Source organism: Rhamphochromis longiceps, linkage group LG11 (genome assembly GCF_057381845.1).
Source record: "Rhamphochromis longiceps isolate RC_006_pf linkage group LG11, R_longiceps_female_GT1.1, whole genome shotgun sequence".
Classification (NCBI taxonomy): domain Eukaryota; kingdom Metazoa; phylum Chordata; class Actinopteri; order Cichliformes; family Cichlidae; genus Rhamphochromis; species Rhamphochromis longiceps.
This window is the reverse complement of record NC_140567.1, coordinates 30,560,170-30,579,806: the sequence shown is the minus strand read 5'-3', so window position 1 is coordinate 30,579,806 and position 19,637 is coordinate 30,560,170. Positions and strand designations below refer to the sequence as shown.

Genomic DNA, 19,637 nt, shown 5'->3' with positions numbered 1-19,637 from the left:
TGACAAATCAAATCAGAAAATGAATCATTTTATTAACTTCTGAAAAAGGCTAAATTACTTTTTGTCATCATTCACTGAGTTACTGCGTAATCTGCCAAGAAGAACAGTTTCCAAGTATTTGTCTGGACTATTTAGCAAAATGAATGATGTTTGGACAGTTTGGCTTCAAGAGCTTACCTCATTCAGTCACTCAGCCACATACAGCTCTGTTTTTAACCAGCTCTGTGTTCTCTCCTGCTTTCGGAGGTACAGGTAAACTCTAATAATATAGGAGTAATCAATAAGAAACTAACCATCCGATTAATGACCAGATGCTATGATTACATATAATATGCATCTCTCTGTGTATCTGCCCATCTCTTTGCCTGCCCTGTAACGAGAACAGCTGCATCCTTTTCTGCTGAATAACTGATCAATGTGTCTTTTCAGGTCAAACCATGGGATCAGTAAATTGTCATTATGCAAATCCTGTTCATTCCTTGCTGATATAATGTAATTGACTGGCAGCTCTTTGATTGACATAAAACTTTAATGGCTAAATACAGCAAGGTGTTTGAAAATATCTGCTTCTTTAATTAAGAGTCAAGCTTGGGCACATACAAATTAACTGAATGGAGCCAAACAGACCACGAGGTTCTATTTCATCTTGAAGTATCCAATTACTCAGGTTTAAATTTATTTTTTTATTTATTTATTTACCACTAATAATGAAATGAAACCACTGCACTTGTATTTGCTTTGAAAATGAGGCACACTGAATTTGCTACAGCGCTGATTTACACCTCAGACTGACTTCTTAACATGACCCCAGGGCTCATGGGTATTTTAAAGGTCTCATACCAAAAGGCTGCAATGTTTAAGCTTATTTAACTATAAACCAAAGTTACTCTTACTGCAGTGACGGAAAATGGAAATTCCATGTCATTTAAAAATCCAGAAAAAGATATCTTTTAGTTTATTTGGTTTCGTTTTAACTCTGCAAGCTGACACAAGACAGCCATGACTGAAATCTAAATGTCAAATCACATGATTCTCTGTTTTTTTCTGTACAATTTCATTTGCATACTATCAAATCAATCAAAAACTCTACATACATATGCGACACGTTACATTTCAGATTTCTCAAAACAAATCATACCAGCTCACTCTGTGCTTGCTAATCAATATTAAAGCATAAAAATATGCATAGTTTAAAATTTGAACAACACTCATGAAACAAACTCTTCCTGTTTTACACCACACTCTACAACCAGAGCGTGTGTGTGACGAACTGGTTCACCATCGCTGCCCCGAAGGGCTAAAAAACTCAGCAAAGAAGACAACAAAATGGCCGCTGCATATCTTCAGTAAAACACTCTCCAGCCTGGAAGCCACTTTGAAATCCACCTCCTCCTCTTCCTCCTCCTCCTCATCTTCATCCTCCAACTCCCTAAACATCAGACAGAAAAACCAACAAGCTCCGGAGGGGAAAACTAACAGAGAAACATCCTCTCTTCTTCTGTTTTGTAAAATGTTTCTTCTTCTCTGTCTCTCTATGGCTCTGCTGGATCACAGTGATGCATTTATATTTGACAAGTGGCATCAATAAGTCAGCAGGCGTGTAGATAGAAATGTCCTCACACCTTCAGCACACCAGTGTTCAGCGGGGAGTGTGCATCGGAATGTGAGCGCATGCATGAATGTTGTGTTTCTACATTTCTGTTTCGGAAATGTCCTCCCTGTCTCTTAATATATTTTATTATCTCTTTGGGTGCCTATATTTATGTGTAAACTGAAAGTACGCACACATCAATTATACCTATGCAGAAGAAAATGAACTTGAAGTTAATTACTTTATAAATGCAATTAAAGTGTGTTATTTTTAACCTGCTTGTGTTTTACATAAAGTTTTGAGGGAAATTAGAACAGCAATGCGGTAAACTGTGTTGATCAATAAGGGGTAATTAAGTCCAATGACGTTTCTATTATTAATACTAGAGTTTTGAAACCTCTGCTTTTTATCCATCCACTTCTGCTTAACCTTTTCAGGGTCACGGGGGGCACTGGAGCCTATCCCAGCTGACATAGGGTGATAGGCGGGGTACAGCCTGGACAGGTCGCCAGTGTAACACACAGAGACAGACAACCACTCGCCATCACATTCACATGTACTAGATCAATCATTTAACCTATCACCACAGCATATCTTTGGATGGTGGGAAGAAGCAGGAGTACCAAGAGGGAACCCAGGCCAACATGCAAACTCCACACAGAAAGACCCCGGTGGAATGGTGGAATTGAACCTTCTTGCTGTGCGGCAACAGTGCTAACCACCGTGCCATCTGCTTTTTATATATCAAAAGTTGCAGCATTATCAAGTCCAGTATAATATCAAGACTTTCTGTGGAATTTAAAAGCTAAAATGAATATATCCATTAACATCAGAAGAAATGATTGCACATTTATAAGGGTTAGTATAAGATATTGGCAAAAGACAAGATAAGGGTTTTACAAACAAAGCTAATGCTGAGGTGACAGAAGTGGCAGTTCCTTATATGGCCACTAGCTGGCTTAAAAAGTGATTCAATCCCTATAAATAACTGAAATAAAATGAAATAACGAACGATGGCTTTCTGTACAGTTAATTGTAGAAAACAGATAATTCAAGAAGCCTGTCCTCAAAAAAGTGTTAATATATGTTACCACTAATTAAGATGTTGACGGAAGTGTCAACATGGCAACAGATATAAATGTTATTTAAAAGTTCACGCCATAGAAACAAATAGCTATAAATGCATGCACTTTGCTATTTAATATTCTTCTGCAGCATCTACCAAATGCATCCCTTCAACTTTCAGTTACATTTGATAAAATTTAAGAAAATTTAGTTATTATTCAGAATTCCTTACCCAAATAGTATTTTAGTACTAATGATAAGCAACAACTGAATAATAATAATAATAATAATAATAATAATAATAATAATAATAATAATGATGATGATATTTCAGCCAAATAGCTACTGTTCAAAACATAGCACATTATCAAAAAAAATCAATAAATAAAATTCATATATATGCACACACATAAATAGAAATAAGCACACATAAAACACAATAAGATCTAACAGAGTCACAAGAACAGGGTCACTGAGCACAGAAAACGTGCATGAAAAGATAAAACACAAACACGGCTCAGCTAGGTGTTACCAGGCCGTGGTGGCCGGACTGGTTGACACGTTGACACACTCACACACACACTGTGGCGGACCCCTCGGGTTGTGAGGGAGCGAGTGGCGGCCGTCCTGTCAGAGCTGATTTGAGGCCGAGGTGTTTCAAACCCTAACCTGCTTCATATTGGATTACTAACCCTGCACTGAAGAGGTATGTGTGTCTGTGTGTGTGTGTGGGTATGTATGTGTGTGAGGCGATGGACATCTAGACTCATGTTGTCATCCCTGAAGCGGCATGTGACAACCGTATAAAGTTTAGCCCTCTATTGTTCCTGTAGTGTATGTTTGTGTGCGTGCTGCTCAGGTTGATTGCCATGCTACATCTAACTTTGAGAGTGTTTTTAATTAGTGGAGCTTCATTTGTCAGGCCAGTAGGTCACACATGTATGCGTGTGCCTTCTACTTGTAACTCTGTGAGGACCACTTTGATGTTTAGACTGTGGACATAGGAAGGAGGGAAGGGTTAAAGTGGGACAGTTTAGTATTGGGATTTTTTTTTAACAATGTTGCTATGATGAAGATTCCTGGTGCAGATCAATTTAATCTTCAATTTAATCTTTTTTCCTAAATATATTTTGTACATTTGGCTTCCCACTTAACACTCAAAAAATACAAGTTGATGTATCAACTCTGTCTCGGACACAGCTCATAGAAAACTGAACTGCTATTTGCAATTTTGTTGGGGTGATGATGCAGCAACTGGAGGAATTGTTTACTAACCCATTAGTGAAATTCTTAATAGTCTTATTATCAGTGAAGAATTTCATTAATAATAACATATTAGTGAAATTTAGAAGTCTTTTGTACAAACTTAATGGACATGAGGCATGGACGCCTTGACTTTATCACCACACAAACTTAATGGATGTGTCAGTGCAAGTGATTTCTTTTACGTTAATTTGCAGCATGTTTATGTGTGTGTATAAATATGTGGCCATGTGGGTCAGGTGCCATGGGACTGCTGTGTGACAGCTGGCATTGAATGTGTGCGTGTGTGTGTGTGTGTGGCAGATGGACTGGTCAGACTGGTACATCAGAGGATATATGATATGAACATTGTGGAAAACACCTTCTGCTGTGAGCACTATGAAGGCCAAAATGTTATTGCGGCTCCCCATGATGTTTAAAGGTCCATCTGAGCTTAATGATGGTGTATCATTTTCACTGTAAAAGTAATGGGGATTAAACATTTGCGCTCTTATTTATAAACAGACCAGCTTATTAGTTACTTTCTGCCAATCTGCCTTATTTTAAGAAAAATAGTAGTTTCTTTGTCTTCTTCACCATCAGTGAAAATTCAGACACTGGAACTGCTGAACTGCATCGTATTCTGAATCACCGCTTGAGATAACAAGATTAAAAGTAAACGCAACCAAACTTGACGTTTGGCTATTTATTTATTATTGTTTTTACTATATTGTTTACTATAGTCTTTATACTATTCTCTATATGTTACACAACCTGATTCTACTGATAGAAATTCAAAAGTACAATCCTGTTCATGAAGTGTTTTTTAGTGGAGAAGTTAACTACAACTCCAAAGTTTGGTAAAAACAAAACAAAACAAAAGAAAATCCAATCAAGACTTAAATCTGTGTCACAAAAATGTTTTGGTAAAAATATATTCTGTAAAGTCACAAACCCATATTGCTTGGACAGAGAGGTTTAGTTGGATGCTGCCACTTGTTTTACCTCCAGGTGCAAAGTGTGAGCTAAATGTCTAAACTACAGATGTAATAATACCTCCTGCGTGTGTAAATCCATGACCGTATTTGCTACACATTTTTATTAACAGTACAATAATGAGGGGAGAAGCTTCTCAAACAGTAGATGTAAAGGGTGAAGGGAGGGTGGGGGTGACAGGAAGTTCACTGCAATTCTTGCTTAGACCTGCGGAAAAATCCTGCTTTTACTGCTGGAAACGAAACTGCCTCCTGAAAATGTTGAATGTCCCCAATATCTTCACTCCCGTGGCTTAGCGAGAGGTGATAAGCAGCAAGTAAGCAAGATGTGTGTGCGTGTGTGTGTTCGTGTGTGCAGATGAAGCCATAATGAAAGCCCTTCTTCTTCCTAAAGCACACTAGTTGAACTGCTGCTGCTGCTGCTGCTCCTCCAGAGGAACTATTTGTTTGGTTGTTTGAAAAAGATCTTTTTCCATGGCAGTTTTTTTTTTATCCTCTAAAGAGTGTGGTCTTTACATTTGAGGGCATAATTTCTTGATTTTATGTTCACATATTTAAAATTACTAACATGGACAAATTCCATATGCCTCACTTACAAAATAACTCTATCTTACTGACAAAGTAATTTTCTCTGTGAGTAATTACAATGGCTACAGAGAGAGCAACAAACATTCCTCTTGAAAGATAGCTAGGCATACCGGTATATGTATCTACAGTAGATAATACTATACTATATAAAGAGTACATTTCAGATCCAAGAGCTCCATGCAATGTGTAAAAAAATTCTGTTGCCCAGAGAAATGACAGTAGTAGTGGTGAGAACAGGCCTTACCATTTCCTTTCTGTCTTCTGCCCCGATCCCCTAAAGAGACGAGTTCAGTCCTGATAAGGCGCTGAGTGGAGAGTATACTTTTTAATCAGCACAGCGACCTTGACTTGAAGCGGAGGAAGAGTGAGCCAAAAAGCGGACAGAGAAACCATCTCCCCTGGGGTCAACCATGAGGGGTGAGAGGAATAAGAACCCGAGGGAGACGAAGATGAGGAGGACAAAGCGAGGAGGAGGAGTGTCATGCTGAAGATTGATGGACAGACCAGGACTCTGGAGACGCTAAGGTTTTAAACGTGATTCTTCATGCTGCGGGGATCAGTGAAGGTCATAAACTGCTGCTGGATAAAACTGACACATCATTGAAGTCTACAGTTCATCACTCTAAAAAGTTTCTCTCACCACTTCCATGCTGAGTGACTTCTCTCATCCTGCTACTTTGTAGATATCGCTTTCAGTTTACTTATGCAGATAGAGGAGGAAACAATGCTTCTTTGACATATGGTTGATGATAGGTAAGTTCTATTAAAAGAAAAACTGGTGCAGCCTTAATGGGAGCCAACATCATCAAGTTTATAACCACCTGTTGTTGTTGTCATTTAGAGCCTGGACTTCAGGCTTATTGTGAGGAGGAAAAGGATGACATTTTTTTCAGATGCCAGTCACATAGTCTCTTTTCTTCATGTTTTTACTTAATTGGTAAAGGGGACTCTTTCTCAGATAATAAAACATACATATGAACTATGAAAATATCTTAAGTCTGAAAATGCAGACACTGCACACAAATGAAAAGTTATCTGTCCCATTACCTTTGGCATTCTAAATATGTGACCAATCTCTAGCCACATGCATTAAATGCAATTAGGCTAAATAGCACTGTAGCCACTTGTAGTCAAGATGGCAGCTTCCACAGACCATCACTCGTTCCTGTGTATTTTTAAGACGTTAATTCTAAGCTTATGAGGAAGTATCAGTTTGTTGAAAGATGTAATTACACACTAAACAGTGTACATTTATGAACACATTATTTTTTTTCTATTAAATTAACAAACAAACAAAAAACTCGCTGAGTGTACCTTTAACTCAAAGCATACACAGATGCCACAGATCCATCTACCAACACACAGTGACTTCTGTTCTTAATAGTCATTGCATAGTTTCACTTTCTAATTGATTTTGCATGATAGGTCATTCATCAGGTAACATGGTCTTAAGTTGAAACAGATACGTCAGGATTCAGGCTGATTATCAACTTGCTCGGTAGCTGTCGGATTCTGTTAATTTATACCCTATGAATTTTCAGCCACACTAGCAGCGCCATCCATCTCATTATCAATCCCCCCGTCTGTTTCCCTCCTGAGCTGTAAGAGAACAGCATCAGCCGAAAGTGATGAGAGGCAATTAGCAGGGACACGTCAGCGCACACACATGAACAAACAATGATGTGTAACAACCCCGAGGGTGTGCGTATGTGTGTGTGCCTGAGTTTGCATTGGGAGAGTAAGCTAACATGGAGAAGACAGATGTGCAACATATACATGCTACCAACATATACACACAGCTGAGGTCACTGTCCAGTTGTTTGCATGTGTGTTTTAGTTTGTGTGTGTGTAGGTTCACAGACAGGGTGTTGTTTTTTGATGTTTTCCGAAGTAAACACTGCCGTTCAGTTACTGAAGGGGAAGTGTGAGTCTGACTGCAGATTACTCCTCTCTATCCCTTCATTCATCCCTCCATCCCTCAGCAGGGCAAGAGATGGAGACAGAGGGGAGGAGGAAGTCAGTTTGTATTATCACTGTGTGTCGGTGCAGGACGGCGAGAAGAGCAGCTCGACTAAACCGGGGAGAAAAGACGTCTCTGTTCACTTCTGTTATATAATCCCTGCTCACACGCCGAAGCTTCATCTGAACAAGTCTTGTCGTTATTACTGAGTGTTATGGTCTTATTTTCTTAGAAAAAACATCTGTCGACCAGCACTTACAAACATCAAGCTTCCCTACCAGCCCTATTTATTCAAACTGAGGTACAAGAGCTTTAATTTCCGAAGAACTAATGCTTAAGAATTTTCTCAGGGGTAAATATTTCTCCAAATATTTTAGTTTTGTCAAGATGCCATACTTTGAACTACAAATCTTACACTCATGTTGACAGAAGGATTCATCTTTTGGGCCCCGCTGGTAGGTTGTTTTATGTACTGGACAGAAAACACAAAATATGAAGTACCAGTTATGCAAGACATATTTTGGGGTGGGGTAGGAAACTGTTTTCTCCGGTTTTCATCCCAGACCCTGTTTTATATGCATTTGCATCCTTTTTTTGATGAAAAATTACTGTGTCATACACTTAGTACATTGCTGGATGGGCAAAGGAGGTCACCTTTTTCCTGCTACATACATTCTCTTTAACTCTGAACCCAACTGTTTCCAAAAGGTTTTCAAATGAGGTTATGCATGATGGGTCAGCAGCAGAAATGTTAAAGGTCAAAGAAAGAGCTGTAGAATGGCAAAGGAGAGTTGAGTAGATAACAGCAAAAAAGAGAGGGATAGCATGAGTGTGTGTGTCTGTGTGTGTGTGTGTGTGCGTGTGTGTGTGTGTGTGTGTGTGTGGTCCTCAGAATGTCATATGCACACATACACGTCTCCTGTGGTACCCTGAGTGGAGCAAAGTGGTGATCAAGCCTGCAGCTTGTGTGTGTGTATGTGTGTCTGTCCTCTGAACTATGTTATTAATTAACCCAGATGAAAGTTTCTCAAGATCTGAAACTTGGCTCTATTGGTGTATGTGTGTGTGTGTGAGTGTTTATTGGACAGAGAACATACATTAGTATGTACTGTGCTTTGATACAGTGGATATGCACTAAATCTAACAGCAAATCTAGTCTGGGCAATAGAGGTATGACAAATGTGTATGTGAGGATTTCCTGGGGTGGTTTACATATGTAGTGGGACTGCACTACATTATGAAATGCTCCATATCCCTACTGATAAGTTGTCTTACTTAGTTTGAAAGATACTGAGAATCAGAATCTGAATGCTTTATAAGGAAAATATGTAATTATTATTTATATTCAGTTCAGTGTCACATACAATGAAAAAAAGCTTCCAAATGTTTGCTAGTTGATCCATTTTGTTCAGTTCTGAGAGAAGCTGACAGTGAAAACTAATTTGTAAAAACACAGCCGTCTTGGTTGTCAAGCAGCAGGCTGGCAATCTCAGAGTTTTTGAGTTGAATTCTCAGTCAAACGAACCCTCTGACATGTTGCTGGATGGTACATTGAAGCCGAATATCTACTTATTGACAGAATTATTTTCCTGAGGGCACCAGGACACTGGTAGGAAGCATTCATTTTAGCTAATGACATCATAATGACGTGTGGAAAATATTGATTCGGTGTGCTGTAAGCGAAGTCGACGCTTTTGGAGCCAGTGACGCTTTGAAATCATACACTAGCAGCCTTCAGTGGTATTGCACTTTAAGGTACTTCTGCACTGGGTTTACTTTACTGACCCCCAGGTTAGCACAGAACTTTCTAAAATGTATATTGACAGAATTTGCTCTAAATTACAACCATCAAAATGTCTCTGAAACAACAAAACAGTTTGAAGAACTTTATGTAATAAAATAAATAAATAAAGTTCCATACTGTATATGCATTTATTCCACATTGCTGCACTGGGTGTGTATTTATTGGTCCAGTCAAGATTAAATGACCTTGTCCTACTTGGTGATTGGTGAGCAGTCTTGCCCAAGGGTACAGCTGATTGGCTGTCAATAAGCTATTAGGACAACACAGAGAAACAGAAACAATGGGGAGGAAGAGTGATGGAAAAGTGGAATGGGGACAGACAAAGAGGAACGGAAAAGAAAAAACTGTCTCTGGTCCATGTAGTTATCCACTGAGATTCCAAGTTTTATTACAGCCATGATATATTATGATGATGATTTATAGCCTTAAAAGTAGGTTATATTCTTGTTTTCATACAGCTAGAATGCTGACCGGACTGAAGCTAATGAATGCTAAGAATTAAGGAACCATTTTAGCTTCAAGCATTCTGAAAACAATTGCACGTACTAAAACTTACATTAGCATCATTGTTATATTGGCAAAATTCATCCCAAAAGTAAAACTGAATATAACACGTTTGAGCTAAAAACGGATGGATTTTGGAATCAATAATCTATATTCAAATATCTGAATGCATAAAGCTTCAGTATTTGTGCAATTACAAACTGTAAAAATGTTCAATATGGTGAATCCAGTCCATTATTTATGTGTGTTGCTGCTTTGTTGCCTTTTAAAAAGGTCATTCTGGGGAGCTTCAGCATGTGGTCACAGTAATTTATCCTCCAGCACTTTAGACACAGACACACACACACACACACACACACACACACACACACACACACACACACACTAAAATACCAACAAATACACACAGATATCGAGACTACTGTGATCAATGTATGTGGCACTGACAAACACACAATCACTCTGATGCTAAGCAGCCTCGAGGACACACAGTCCCATAGTGTTTGGCGTCTTACAAAACACACATTCACACAAACATGTGGCGCTGTGGCAGGTTGCTTCCGGCCTCGGGCTAAATCCAGAAATAAAGACAATAGAATAAACAGAAGGGGGAAAAAATGAGTGTGTGTGTGTGTGAGTTGTGTGTGTATAGGTGTGTATGAGTGTGTGTACGTTTGTTACCTCAGGGCTGCCAAGCACAGAAAATCTGTAGAAAATCCTGACAGACCAGGACCATGTTTGAGAAACAATGTGTATCTGTGTATGTGTGTATGTGTGTATGTGTGTGTGACACAAACACACTTTGGCTAAAACATTTAATAACAGTTAACAACAGTAGAGCTGCAGCTTAATGAGGGAACAGGCCCGTCGGTGTGAAGGCAGCTGCATTAATTGCAGCCAACAGGAGAGATTTTCTCATTTAAATATGCAAATAAACACATTTATTACAGTTAATGAGACAGTTAAAAAATAGAGGCTATGCACTCTGGGAAGTTTGTCTGAGTCATAGTCGCTAATTTCAGTTGGTTTTCTTGCTGCGTTCACATTTGATTACTTCACATGTTCACTGTTTCGTGCTTAAGTATGCTTGTTTTTCCAAGATTTGACAACATTTTATGACGTCTGAATTCAGCCCCCAGTATTCTTATTGAATAACCAATAATAAATTCCAATAAGTGGGGTATTCTTAAAGAATGCTGCTTGGAAAATTTAAAAAGGAAAATTGAGCCTGAGTCTGGTTCTATTGAAAATTCCTTCTTGTTAAAAGGGAGTTTTTCCTTTCCACCACTGCCAACTGCTTGCTCATATAGGCTTGTTTGATTGTAGGGTTGTATTATTGTTGGGTCACCTTGAGGCGACTGTTATTGTTGCCGCTACACTGAAAAAAAGGGATTGGCCATCTCTTGGATTTATGTAAGCATCTTGCGTGTATTTAACACAATTGCCTCATGCTTTAAAGTTAAGTGTAACTATTTAGTGTAGAAACTACATGATATGCATGGGTAGATTAAATTGTTCATATCATGTTCTAGTGAAGTAAGTCAATAATATAGCAATGTTAAATCTTGCGACACTGCACGGGAAGGCATCCATCTCAGTCAAGTCGAGCAGCCGCCTCTACTTTTTTCGGTATACCAAAAAAAGTAAATTGGGTGGTTGTTACATTAAAAGTCTACCTTGTAATTTGAACACAAGAATGTCATGTTTCTATCTTGAACGTAACCAAATCATGTAGGATTTGTATGAAATTCAACAACTTAATTTGTTCTTGTTGAGATGACATGATACAATCTAGTAAGAGTGGTTAGTTGCTGGACTCATGAAATTGACAAGATCACATAAGATTTCAAGCTGCAGGAAAATCACTGGAGTTATAAGAGGCAGACAACTACACACTACACACACCACGTGCATGCTATCGCTATTTATTGTGGTTTAACCTGTCAAGTTGCCTCACAGCATCTATATGGGCTCTTTCTCTTAATAATGACAAGTAGTTTTACTGACATACCTTTATCTTTATTAAGTTTAAACATAAGACCTTGCAGTATGTGTCGTGTAAAGCATTGATATGAAAGTGAAAGTGTAAAAAAGACCTCAAAGGCAGGATTTTCAATAAAAGTGTAGAATGCTACAGAGTGATACAAAATTCTTTGAAAACATGCCAGCTGAATCCAGCTGACATAACATGACATAGACCTGTAGAGCTTGTATTTTCCTCTACTAAAACAACCTTTGATCAAACATCTGGGATATTTTTGTGTCCTAGTCAATTCCTGATAGCAATAATCTACAAAAACTCAAAACAACTTCACCAAAACATGACAATATTGGGTATACTGGCTATGGAGGGGGTTAGAATGACTGATTTTTATGGCTAGGTTCTTGTGGTCTTTTCAGTGGAGTTCAGAAAATAAACAGAAGAACAGATTGTTTTCGAGGCCCAAACCTAACCTGTGCTTAAACCTTAACTAAACAATCACCGAAAACAATAAATATTTAAAAATCATCAGTATTGCTTTTGTCTTATCTTTAAATCTGCAAATGCTCACATTGAAGACATTATTTATGTACAAGTGTCACAAGTGGAAGTCATAGGCATTGGATCTGTTCTGTTGTTTAGACCTAAAGATGTGTTACATAAAAGACTGTTGGCTAAAAATTGCTAGATTTACCAGCTTTTACCTCACCACAAAATTATTTACTCCGTTGCTCTCTTTTTTGCCTACGTAGAGGAAATTTGTTCAGTTACTAAAGTCATGGCCACGACACATGTAAGGAAACAAAGACAGCTGTTATCATGTGTTTAGATTTATAAACAGTCAAGGATAAAGCAGAGTCAGTAGAGTCACTGCTATCTGCAGTGATGGACATCCTGCCAAGGAGTAAGAGAGACCAGTCCGTGTCTGTGTTTGTGCGTGTGCATGTGGTGGTGGTGGTGGTGGTGGGGGGGAACATACACCTTGACATCTGTCTGTAATTTATTATATACAGGCAGTGAGGAGAACGTCGGACTGCAAGAATTGTGATTCACATCTTATGTCTTTTTTTTTTTTTACAATCTGCAAATTCAGAACTTGATTTTCTCTGAGTTTCTGAACTAAAGCAAGCTAATTTTTCAGGTCCTTGTTACACATTTTAGTCAGAAATCCTGCCTGACTAAAAGTAACTGATCCATTCAACTAAAAAAATACTATTGATTGATGAATCATTGTTAGATTTTTTTTTTTTTAATGAATAATTTAGATGTAAACTTGATGATTTCAGGGAAAAAGAAGTGGTTTTGGAATGGTTAAAAAGCTATGTAGGGAATAGGCAACAATATGTACAAATAAATGAATATAAATCTAATTTGATGGATATAGCTTGTGGAGTACCTCAAGGTTCAGTACTGGGTCCAAAAATGTTTATTATGTACTTAAATGATATCTGCAGAGTATCGGAGATTTTAAAGTTTGTAATATTTGCAGATGACACAAATATACTGTGTTCAGGTGTGGAGTTGCCACAGGTTTTGGAAATGATCACACAGGAATTAACGATATTAAAGAAGTGGTTTGATATAAATAAATTATCATTGAATCTCGATAAAACCAAGTTTATGTTGTTTGGAAACCAAAAGAAAAACATCGAAGTAGAAATATGTGTTGACAATGTATATTTAGAAAGAGTAAATGAAATAAAATTTCTTGGGGTGATCATTGACCACAAGCTCTGTTGGAAGCCACACATTACTTATGTTCGGGGGAAATTGGCACGGGGCATTGCCGTCCTGGGAAAAGCAAAGCATATGTTGGATCAGAAAGCACTGCACATTTTATACTGTGCTTTACTACTGCCATATATGAGCTACTGTGTAGAGGTCTGGGGAAACACATACAAAAGTAACACACAAACAATAACTATAATACAGAAAAGGGCCATTAGATTAATAAATAATGTAGGGTACAGGGACCATACAAATGCACTCTTTGTCAAAATGCAAGCTATTAAATTCCAAGACTTGGTGAAGCTTAAAACAGCGCAAATAATGTATAAAGTCAGAAATAAATTGCTTCCCAAAGAAATCTGTAAATTGTTCATAGAAAGAGAAGGTGGGTATAACTTAAGAGGGAAATGGAATTTAAAAATACAAAGTGCTAGAACAACTTTAAGAACTATGTCAATCTCAATTGCAGGAGTTAAATTATGGAACAGTCTAACAGAAGAAATAAAAGACAGTCAAAACATAAAACAGTTTAAAGTAAAATATAAAAACCTAATTTTAAATAAGTATAAGAATGAAGAAAACGGGGTTAACCCAGGATGGTAATGTTGCTGGTAATGGTGTTGCGGTTCTTTTTTGGTTGTTTTTTTGTTTTGTTTTGGTTTGTTGTTTTTCCATAACTTGTGTATCTGCAAATATACACATTCTGTATTTTTCATATGAAAGAAACTATACTGTGGTGGGGCTTGCTAATTTCTTGTTTTGATTTATGTATGTTATGTTTTGTTTTACTTCATATGTTTCATATGTTTCATATGTTGTTTGTTTAATTTAAGACAAAAAAAAATTAAATGAATGAGAGGTAAAACTTGAGGGGGTAGGGACAAATAAGTAAATACTTCAGCCTACTCCTTTTCAAACAAATAATGGAATGATATTTTGTAATGATTGTGAAGGCACATGTTTGAAATGTTTGAAATAAAAATGAACTGAACTGAACTGAACTGACTCATCTGCAGATCCAGAGGTTAAACTTATGTTCCCTGTTTGACCAGCATTAGTCAGGAACTTCCAACTGCAAACTATTTAAACACAAACAGCATCTGCTTAGCCAGCTGACCAATCAAAGACGAATGCACTGCCTCCACCAGACCGCTGCTGTTGCCCAGACCTTATTCCCACAGATCAAAATCGCAACCACAGCCGATGAAAGACAGTTCGCCTCAATCAGCCGGCCAGTTTATAACACGCTCAATGCCGTGTCGACCAAATCACACACTCTTTCTCTGCAGTCACAAACCAGAGCCAATCTGAGCTCGGCAGTCTGCTTTAACACAAACACTGCTTCCTGTCTGAGGTTCTGGATCTGTTTTGACTTGTGTGTTCAGACCTGGGAGATCTCCAGGTGAGCAAACACAACTAATTTCTACAAATAAACATCGGAGATGCAGTTTGTATCAACTGATTAACCAGATCTGACCAGGACACCGAATTGCCAGAACAACCACCACCATCCAGATGTGAAGAGTTTAGTCTTTTGATTAAACATTGACTTTGCAAAGTAGGATGAGCACATTGGCATCTGGATGTCATTTCATCCTGTCAAACACATCAGAGCTGCAAGACACTAACACATTTCAGACTCATAATATGTTAACCAGCAGATTTAATACTATTTTTAAATATTTCTTGGTTTTAAGTGAGTGTAGCACCAGATGTGAGAATTTTGCCTCTTTGGGGGTGGGGAGATTGTGACTGACAGATTGCTGGGATTGGGTGAGTTTTGTTAAGGGTTAATACATCCATATTTCACCTAAAGCCTAAGTAGAATTTCTTAGGCTATACAGCTTTCATTTGTCCAAGTTTTGACTTTGCTTGCTTCAGATTTTTGAAGACTCCTAAGTAAGAACTGGTCTTTAGGTAGAAAACATGTTCTTTTTAAATGCTGATATTCATCGCTGATGGTAAAGTAGAATAAATGTCTTTCTTTTTTGTAGTTTGTTAAACTCCTTTAAATAGGTCTTTGATCTTTCTGTAATTTCCTGAGTTATTACTCAAACTATGGCAATACTTATAAAGACAAAATTTGTTTTACGTAAATTTTAACACAGTGCACTTGGGCGTGAAAACACATAATTGTGTAAAACCTAGAGGCAGATTTGACCTAAAGAGTGCTACAACCGAAATAAGCTTGTAAGCTCACCTGTAATTGCAGGAAAAGAGACAAAACCATGCAAGGCATAGCTTATTTTAAACAAGTTTTTGCCTCTAAGCTTATATCTAAATCTTTTTTTAACCATGGCAATGTATGATGAAAGAGTGGCACACATACGACCATGTGAATATGGTTTGAAAAGCCGTCCTTTAACCAGGTCGTTATTGCTACATATCACAATCCAACCTTCACCACAGAAATGGCAGATTGGATTAGTCTTTTGGAAATCATGGATATATGAATATTTTATGTTCAGACTGTGTAACCCTTGTGAATCCTAACTAATAAAGGTGCTGTTAAAAAGGCTGGTAAGCAAAACAAATTCTGTACAAGTGCTGTTTGCCATTTAAATAATAAGCTGCAGTCCAGTTTTTTTCCTTTTGGAGAACTATCAACACGTGGATGTATGTGTGTGTGTGTGTGTGTGTGTGTGTGTGTGTGTGTGTGTGTGTGTGTGTGTGTGTGTGTGTGTGTGTGTGTGTGTGTGTGTGTGTGTGTGGTAACTGTATTTTAAAAGTAAAATCTCTGTGTGAAGTGTGTTGACTTGTATATACTCTGCCTCACCTCGCTCTCAGTTCTGTTTGTCCTTTAACAAATTACTGGCAACAGTAATCTCACTCTGTGTATTTTACTCGCACAGACTTTCACACGCACACACAAGAAACACACACTTGGCAGTGCCGTGTGGAGTGTTGTAAGGAATGAATGAAAGAGTGGAAAGTGACCGTTGAGGTCGATTTAAACTCAGATGGAAAAAAGCCAAAACATACAAAAGCACGCGCGCAAACTTCTCTAAATGAATGAGCACCACTCAATTCTGAAAGGAAGATTCAGCAATAATTTTAGGGAGAAATTATTGCTGAAACTGTTAGAAAAGGTACTGAAAAGGTAATGTTCCTCCACATTACGATTACTAACTTTGGTTTTACCTTGCTGACTCCTGGCCCTACTTTTAAATTTTAAAAAAGAGATATGTGGCTAAGACTCAATAAAATACACTTTGAGTACCACGTCTACTTCAACATCCAAAGGTAGACACCAGCCTCCTAAGCCAGCATGACAATCTTCAGGTAAGTCTGGCTTTCTTTGCGCTTTTACGCACGAAAAGAAAACCAGAATTTTCTTACCTCGGAGGCTCTGAATCTTCACAACCACCTCGGCGGGCTCTCGCAGACTGCGCGCCAGGTACAAACGCCCCGAATCCCGCTCGATCTGGACTGGTGAGTCGGCTTCGGATATCACTTCAAACCACCGTTGATCGAACCTCTGGTCAGGAACTGTGAACACTAGGTCGCCAACTCTGACGTGGTCCGGAACGGTAACTGTGTAGGTCAGCTCCTCGGACAGAGCCCGCGGCATCCGTCGCGCTCTGTTGGACCGGCGGACGTTGATGCGCAAGAACACCGGCTCACCTATCAGTGCTAAATCTCCTCCGTCCTTCACGTAAATGCGCAAAGTCACCTGGCTGAATCCAGCGAGAGATCCTGCTAGGCTCACTTGTCCGTTTTGTGGATCCACGTGGAGCAGGTACAAGTCCGGTGATGCGTAAAAAGTGACATGTCCATTGCTCTCCGCGTCACCGTCCTTTGCGTCAAAGCGAGCCAGCTCGGTTCCGGGCGGCGTTAATTCATCTACTTCAATCGTCTTGTTCCCGCTGGTAAACAGAGGGATGTTGTCGTTCTTGTCGGACACCTCAATCTGGACGATGGCTCGTCTCCTCATACACCGAGTTGGCAGCTCCACCATCAGTTCGTACATAGCTATAAACTCCCGGTCCAGTGCTTTTGCGGAGACCAAACATAATTGCGCTCGATGGACCCGATGCCCGCGGTAGTGAACAAGTCTGAAATCTGACGCGTAATCTCCCTTCAAACTGGCAGTGAGGTTCGCACCGGGGCAGTTTGCAGCTGTGACAGAAATTACCACCCCTTCCACTGGCGTCCCAGCTGGAGAGTTCTCCGCTATCTGGCCGAAGTAGCGCGCTGGATGTCCGTGCTGCGCAGACAGACACACCGGTGAGACGTGAAGCAGCAGGACCGGGAGCAGGCATAGGGTGTGCAGGATAACCGGCCCAGTTACGGCTTTGGTCATGTTTCCATCAAACCCGTTTCACTTGCACAAGATAGCAAAGTGTTCGCTAACGGGTCTCTGTTTCTTAAAATGACCCAAACAAAAAGATTTTACGCATAAAAAAGAATAGTTATCTCCAGGAAAGCGCAAAGTTCCCCAAGGAAAAAAAAATCCAATAATCTAAATATTCCCATAAATTATGCCAGTTTAACTTGTAAATCAGTTAAATTGTCACAGGTAAATGTGATTGCTAAGAAGAGCTCAAAGTCCATCTAAAATGCAAGGAAAACATCAGTAACACTATCGTTCAGCGCTCTCCTCTCCAGTTAATTAAGAATGAAATGACAAGAGACTTTTACGCGCAAATAAGATAGGTCTTCTTCCCCACTGCTATTGAAAAAATATGGATTAAGCAATAAAAGTATTATTAAAATAAGCAAGTCTTCAGAGCATATTTTTCTTAGTCCAGCTGCAGTATTTCCAAGTTGGTCCAGCGTGTCTGGAGCGTCGCCACTGGAGGATGGAATAGACTAACGGGCACAGAGATACCCAACTGCCTCCATGTGGATCTGATGGCACCGCCTACCAGCGTGGAAGAGAGAAACTAATCACGAAGCAGGAGCAGCACTGAGTGACAGGATGAAAGACCCACCCACTGACAGGCTGAGTCAGCGGATGGGGAAAGAGAGCAGAGAGAAAGGGACCAACAGGGAGGTGGGGTTTGTGGGTAACGTTAAACCTTTCTCATCACGGCCATGGCAAATTTGAGACGATTTTCAATCAAAACTGAGGACCCCGATAATCTCTACCAGATTTACACAACACACGCTGATGCAGGTTCAGCAGGCCATTATAAAAAAGGGATAGTCTTTTCTCCAAATGAACTAAAATAACTTTTATTTGTTGGTTTGCTTTGTTTCTCATAAATGAAACACGTCAAAAAGTATTAAAAAGATCTCAAGTTAACTTAACCATTTGCTACATCAAGTTGCACAATAACTGAGGAGTAACCCCACATCGTTATCAGAACATAATTTTATTCCCACTATAAGACAAAAGAAATCCTCCAATCTGTTGTGACCTTTATGAACATACTGCAGCATGAGATACATAAGCCTCTGGTTTAAACTGTCAATAATCACTGTTGAAACATAATTAATCCTTTGATTCATATGGTAATTCTATTGGTTTGGATTTGTGTTAAGCAGAAAAAAGCAACAACTAACAACAAGTTGAATGTGATTAGGAAAGATTATGGTTTGGCTTGAAATGAGAACTTTAATTTCATGCAACCATTACAGTCATCTTTACAGTAATAGCATGTGGTAAGGTTATAAAAAGGTCATAGCTAAAAACCACAAGTGATTATCAATTTGAAAAGGAAGAGTAAATTCCTGTGTTAACAGCCATTCATTAACCCCAACATCCCTCCTATTGTGACGTTGCTGTAGTGTCACTAAATGTAGTAATTTGTTAATGTCATTGCCAAACTGCTTGGCAGTGCAGTGGTTAACACTGTTGCCACACAGCAACAGGATTCCTGGCTCAAACAGGCTTGCTAGCTTGAGTTTTCTGTGTGGAGTATGCATGTTTTTCCTATGAAAGTCCAAAGACATAGGTTTTAAGTTAACAGGTAATTCAGGATTATAACAACCTTACACTGCACTCCAGTGTTAGCTGGAATAGGCTCCAACCCCTTGCCCTGACAATTGGTTAAGAAAATAAACAATCAATCTCATAATGTTCACATCCACTAGAGAGCGCTGTCACCTGAACGTCAAAATGAGATTTTGAGGCATTTACTGAAACTACTAATATTACTATACTGTTTTCTCGTGATTCCTACAAGTCAACCAAAGCCATACTATAACTAGTAATGTATTAATATTTTGGTAAA

At 38.9% G+C, this 19,637-nt stretch overlaps 1 protein-coding gene across 1 annotated transcript in view; it reads right to left on the bottom strand.

Moving 5' to 3' along the window:
• Nucleotides 1-18,326, bottom strand: part of LOC146659523 (neural-cadherin) — a 139,923-nt gene extending 121,597 nt beyond the window's left edge. Inside the window, exon 1 of the mRNA XM_085423617.1 lies at nucleotides 16,798-18,326. Within this exon, the coding sequence (XP_085279743.1) occupies nucleotides 16,798-17,761 (964 nt within the window). The 5' untranslated portion in view covers nucleotides 17,762-18,326. The remainder of the gene's footprint in view (nucleotides 1-16,797) is intronic.
• Between the last annotated feature and the right edge of the window lie 1,311 nt (nucleotides 18,327-19,637).